Raw genomic sequence first — 5,563 nt, 5'->3', positions numbered from 1 at the left:
AAGAAAGAAAGAAAGAAAGAAAGAAAGAAAGAAAGAAAGAAAGAAAGAAAGAAAGAAAGAAAGAAAGAAAGAAAGAAAGAAAGAAAGAAAGAAAAGATCATTATAAGAATCGGGGTGTGAGAGGCAGGCGGATCTCCGAGAGTTCGAAGACAGCCTGGTCTACAAACCAAGTTCCAGGACAGACAGAGATATACAGAGAAACTCTGTCTTGAAAAACAAAACAAAACAAAAAGGAAAGGGAGGGAGGGAGGGAGGGAGACGATATGGAGAGAGAGAAGAGGGGGAGAGAGGAAGAGAAGGGGGGAGAGAGAGAAGGGGTAGGGGGAAAGAGTAGAGTAGATAAAAAAGAAAAGAAAAGAAAAGAAAAGAAAAGAAAAGAAAAGAAAAGAAAAGAAAAGAAAAGAAAAGAAAAGAAAAGAAAGAAAAGAAGAAGAAGAGACAAAGCCCACGAGCGAGCGGACTGGGAGGGAAGCGCCGAGAGCCCCGAGCAGGCAGCGCGAAGTCCTCGGGGACCTGAGACGTCGCCTGGGGCCAGCGCACTCATCACGAAAGGCCGTCTCTTCCCCTCCGGATGTGAGAATCAGGCAGCCCCTGATTTGTTTTGAAACAGGAAATGAAATTAAAGTCCTGTGATCAAAAGAAACCACGCTGACCTCGCGCTCACGCACATTCAAGCAAGCTGCAGCCTCGGACCGCCGTAGAGAGAGTGCGCATGCGCCTCCGGAGAGCGCGCCCTCCCCTCCCCGTTCCGGGAGTGCGCGTGCGCGGCCGGCGCGCTCTTCTGCCGTCATCCAGACGGGCGGCCGCCGGCCGCGTTCGTTCGTGAAGGAGTCGGAGAGCGGCTATGGCGAGCCCTGCTGCCGCCTCTGTGAGGCCGCCCAGGCCCAAGAAAGAGCCGCAGGCGCTCGTCATCCCCAAGAATGCGGCCGAGGAGCAGAAGCTCAAGCTGGAGCGGCTCATGAAGAACCCGGTGAGTGGGAGTGGGCCGAGGCGCAGCCCCTTCACCCCGCCGCCGGACCGAGCCCCGCGACCCTCAGTCCCCCTGGCGCAGCCCGGGGCGGAGACGGCGGCCCCGAGGAGGGAGCCTGGCTCCCGATCTCGTCCTCCTGCGTAGCTGCAGGAAGGCGCTGCCCAGCCCGCCACACCCTCCGTTTTCTCAGTTTGCTCTTTGCGGTGTTGTGGCGTCGCCCGTGCTGTCGGCTTTGTAGGAGAGGCAGACCTCGCCTCCCGCGTCCTCGCCTCCGGGCTCCTCCTGCCTTCCCTTCCCAACGAGCTGGGGTGACGGCCCTGCGCTACGATTCAGTATGGCTTCACAGCCCTTTCTATTTTTAACTTTACTATATGAACCAGAGCGGTGGGAGCAGGGCGTGGTGGTGCACACCTGCGATCGCAGCACTCTGGTGGCCGACCCCAGAAGTTTGCTAGATCAGATCAGCTAGGCAGTGAGACCCATCTCAGAAACCCACAAAGCCCAGAATCGATGCCTTAGCAAAAGCGTACAACGTCTCCAAATAGCAGCCATTATTAAAGAGGCACTGGACGCCAAATTTGGACCCCATCACTCTTTGCCTCTTCACTGAGCCCCGTAAGAGAAACTGACGAGAAGAGGTTGGCTCTTCTCTTAGTGACGTAGATGCTAGACTTGTTTAGCACAGGAGAACTTTGGCCCACGCTAGACCCCGTGGTGTACAGGATGAAGTAAGGTCAGGGCAGCAGAACAACGTTCAGTCAGCTCCAGATTTGAGAAGCCTGCTCATCTGAGATCGTCACGGGAGATGTGCCTTCCTCGGCCAGTGTATGCTCATAGATGCTTTTCTGTTTAACTGTTGCAGGACAAAGCGGTTCCAATTCCAGAGAAAATGAATGAATGGGCTCCTCGAGCTCCTCCGGAATTTGTCCGAGATGTCATGGGTAATGTCTCTTAAGAGTGTCGGGGAATTATGAAACACTATTCTCTTTTCTTTTTCTTCTTCTTTCTTTTTTTAATGAAGTGCCTTTTTTTTTTTTTTTTATTTATTTATTTATTATATGTAAGTACACTGTAGCTGTCTTCAGACACTCCAGAAGAGGGAGTCAGATCTTGTTAAGGATGGTTGTGAGCCACCATGTGGTTGCTGGGATTTGAACTCTGCACCTTTGGAAGAGCAGTTGGGTGCTCTTACCCNCTGAGCCATCTCACCAGCCCACTATTCTCTATTATCAACTAGATCTTTGATAGGAAAAAATATTTTGGGGCTGGAGAGGTGGCTCAGTGGTTAGGAACACTGACTGCTCTTCCAGAGGTCCAGAGTTCAATTCCCAGCACCCACATGGTGACTCACAGCCATCTATAAAGTGATCAGATGCCCGCTACTAGTGTGTCTGAAGAGAACTACAGTGTACTTATATACATAAATAACTAATTATAAAAAATTAAAAAAAGGAAACTATTTCGTCTCTACAGGAGAGGAGTGCTGTGTTTTATGGTTTGGCAGTAGATAATGGTTTCCCAGTTATTTTGGTTGTTCTGTTTCTTGTGGTTAAACCATTTTATTCAGAGGCTTAAAAAGCTGGTAAAGGGTCACATGATCAGACAAACAGACTGGGCAGGGAAGTGCTTCCAGGCCCCTCTACAATAAGGTGTTTTGTTTCTGAGATAGGGTCTCACTGTGTGGACCAGGCTGTGCTTGAACTCCTACTCCTCGTGCCTCTGCCCCCTGGTGCTGGCATCAGAAACTTCCACCGTTGTCCTAGTTAGGGTTTCTATTGCTGTGATGAAACACCATGTCCCACAGCAGCTTGGGCAGGAAAGGGCTCCCATATTATAGTCCATCACTGAAGGAAGTCAAGACAGGAACCTGGAGGCAGGAGCTGATGCAGAGGCCATGCTGGGTGTTTTTTTGTTTTTTTAAGATTTATTTATTTTATGTATATGAGTACACTGTAGCTGTACAGATAGATGGTTGTGAGCCTTCATGTAGTTGTTGGGAATTGAATTTTTAGGACCTCTGCTCGCTCCAGTTGGCCCTGCTCGCTCTGTAAGATTTTATTTATTATTATACATAAGTACACTGTAGCTGACTTCAGATGCACCAGAAGAGGGTGTCAGATCTCATTACGGGTGGTTGTGAGCCACCATGTGGTTGCTGGGATTTGAACTCAGGACCCTTCAGAAGAGGAGTCAGTGCTCTTACCCTCTGAGCCATCTCGCCAGCCCCCATGGTGGGTGCTCTTACTGCCTTGCTCAGCCTGCTTTCTTACAGAACCCAGGACCACCAGCCCAGGGATGGCCCCACCCATAATGGGCCCGCCCCCACAATCACTAATTAAGAAAATGCTCTACAGGCAGTTCTTCTGGAGGCATTTTCTCAATTGAGGTTCCCGCCTATGACTTTAGCTTGTGTCAAGTTGACATAAAACTAGCCAGCAGAACCATTGTACCTGATTTTCTCATTCTTTGAAATGACATCTTATCCTTTTTAAAGATTTTGTGTGTGCTTGTGCACACCGTGGTGCCTGTGGAGGTCAGAGGAGTCAGTTCTCTTTTTCCACCATGGAATTAAGGTTTGGCAGCAAGTGCCTTTACCCACTGAGCCATCTCACCAGCTTCCATTTGTAATTTTTCCTAAGTGAAAGCACATTTGTTATATAGTAGATTTACGTTAACATATACTAAGTAGAAGCAAATAGTAGAGGTTCAGAGATAGAGAGCTGGCTCAGCAGGTAAAAGTGCTTGCCACCAAACCTGACGCCCAGAGTTCTATCCCTTGGGTCCAAGTGGAAAGAAAAACCTAAGTCCTGCAGGTTGTCTGTGACCTCTATTCATGCTGTGGTACTTGTTCCTGCTCTACAAATAAGCAGACACATAAATGTCAGTTTTCTTAAAACTGTCAGGCATAGTGAATGCACGTGAATACAACCTAGTATTCAGGCTAGGGATCTGACAGGACCTGTGAGATCATGGAGAGGTGCTGAGAGTCCTTCCTAGATGGCGGTCTCTAAAGTCTGTATTTTGTGTCTTTTTTTTTCCCCCAACCCGAGGGACAGTTGAACAGGGACTTGAGTGGCCACCTGGAAGAGAATGGGGGAACAAGAAACACAAAGAACGGACAACAAGTCTAATAATCAAGCTGACAATTTTTTATTTTTCCCACCCAGGTTATATACTCATAGGAGCAGGAAGGGGGATGGAGGGGGGCCTCTTTGTCTCTGGGTAATGCACCTATTCCCAGGAACAGGATATTGACTGGGTAAACAGTTCAGCAGGAAGATCAGAACAGAGTGGGTTCTTAGGCACCTGTACACAAGATTGATAGCTATTTGTGCTCCGCTGACTTCAGGATCTATGTCTGTTTGTACTCAGCTGGGCAAGTACTTAACCACAGAGGCCAGGACTTTATGCCAGCAAGCACTTAGGGCAGTAAATGTTCAAACAAGGTCTCTCACAACATTTTTTTTTAAGATTTGTTTATTTTATATATGTGAGTATACTGTCGCTGTCTTAAGACACACCAGAAGAGGGCATTGGATCCCCATTACAGATGGTTGTGAGCCACCATGTGGTTGCTGGGAATTAAACTCAGGACCTCTAGAAGAGCAGTCAGTGCCCTTTAACCGCTGAGCCATCTCTCCAGTCCTAAACTGAAGTCTGCTCCTCTTGTGGTCACTATCACATAGAGTTTCCTTTTGTTTTGAGCCATGGGTTTGCTGTGTAGCTCAAGTTGACCCTGAACTCGGCCTCTCAGTGCTAGGATTGTAGACCTGTGCCACCATTGCTAGCTTAGGGTGGGACTTCAGTGACTTCCTAGTCAATCTTCCTACAAATCATCTAATGGGCCTATGATGGGCCACACCCCGTCCTTGCAAGCAGGAAGACCCAGCCTATGTAGTGCCTTCCATTAGAGTTCTTATCTAGTCTCTTTGGGTTAAGTGCAGCTTGTGTTGGTGACTGCGTTCATCTTCCCTTCCTCCTCTTGTGGCAAGTGCTTTGCCAGTGTGCTCTGTCCCTGGCCTCCTCTCTGAGTCTCATCTAGAACTCTGCACTGTCTGGCTATAGGTTCCAGTGCTGGGGCTGGCAGTGGAGAGTTCCACGTGTATAGGCACCTACGGCGGAGAGAGTACCAGCGGCAGGATTACATGGATGCCATGGCTGAGAAGGTAAGTGACCGCGTCAGGCTTGGCACTGCGGGCTGTTCACACTGCAAGAGTGATGTGTAGGACTTTGCAGAGTCCCTTCTCTCTCTAGGCCACTTGCTATGTAAAGGGACAGCAAGAGGGGCTTCCACACAGTTGGGGATTTCCTCCTCTCTTCTCTGTTGGGCTGATGCAGGTCACTGTGGTTGACGTAAGTAAATAATGTTGCATGTTCAGTGTCTGCCTCTCAGAGGATTTGAGTTTTCTTGGTGCTTGCATTTCTTCATGTCAGGTGATGATTTATTATTTTAATAAAGAGTTTAAGAATTGCTTTAGAAATTGTATTTTAAGAACCATTAAGAGAGCCAGGTGCAAGCTGGGCGGGGTGGCACACGCCTTTAATCCCAGCACTCGGGAGGCAGAGGCAGGCAGATTTCTGGGTTCGAGGCCA

The 5,563-nt window shown here is 48.8% G+C and overlaps 1 protein-coding gene across 1 annotated transcript in view; it reads left to right on the top strand.

Annotated features, from left to right (window-relative positions):
* The first annotated feature begins 786 nt into the window (after window positions 1–786).
* Window positions 787–5,563, top strand: part of Prkrip1 (PRKR interacting protein 1) — a 16,241-nt gene continuing 11,464 nt past the window's right edge. The window contains exons 1-3 of the mRNA XM_021187052.1: window positions 787–970; window positions 1,833–1,911; window positions 5,036–5,136. Coding sequence (XP_021042711.1) covers window positions 845–970; window positions 1,833–1,911; window positions 5,036–5,136 — 306 coding nt within the window. The 5' untranslated portion in view covers window positions 787–844. The remainder of the gene's footprint in view (window positions 971–1,832; window positions 1,912–5,035; window positions 5,137–5,563) is intronic.

Source organism: Mus pahari, chromosome 23, assembly GCF_900095145.1.
Source record: "Mus pahari chromosome 23, PAHARI_EIJ_v1.1, whole genome shotgun sequence".
NCBI classification, from domain to species: domain Eukaryota; kingdom Metazoa; phylum Chordata; class Mammalia; order Rodentia; family Muridae; genus Mus; species Mus pahari.
Note: the sequence above shows the minus strand (reverse complement) of the source record. Positions and strands in the feature narration are given on the sequence as shown.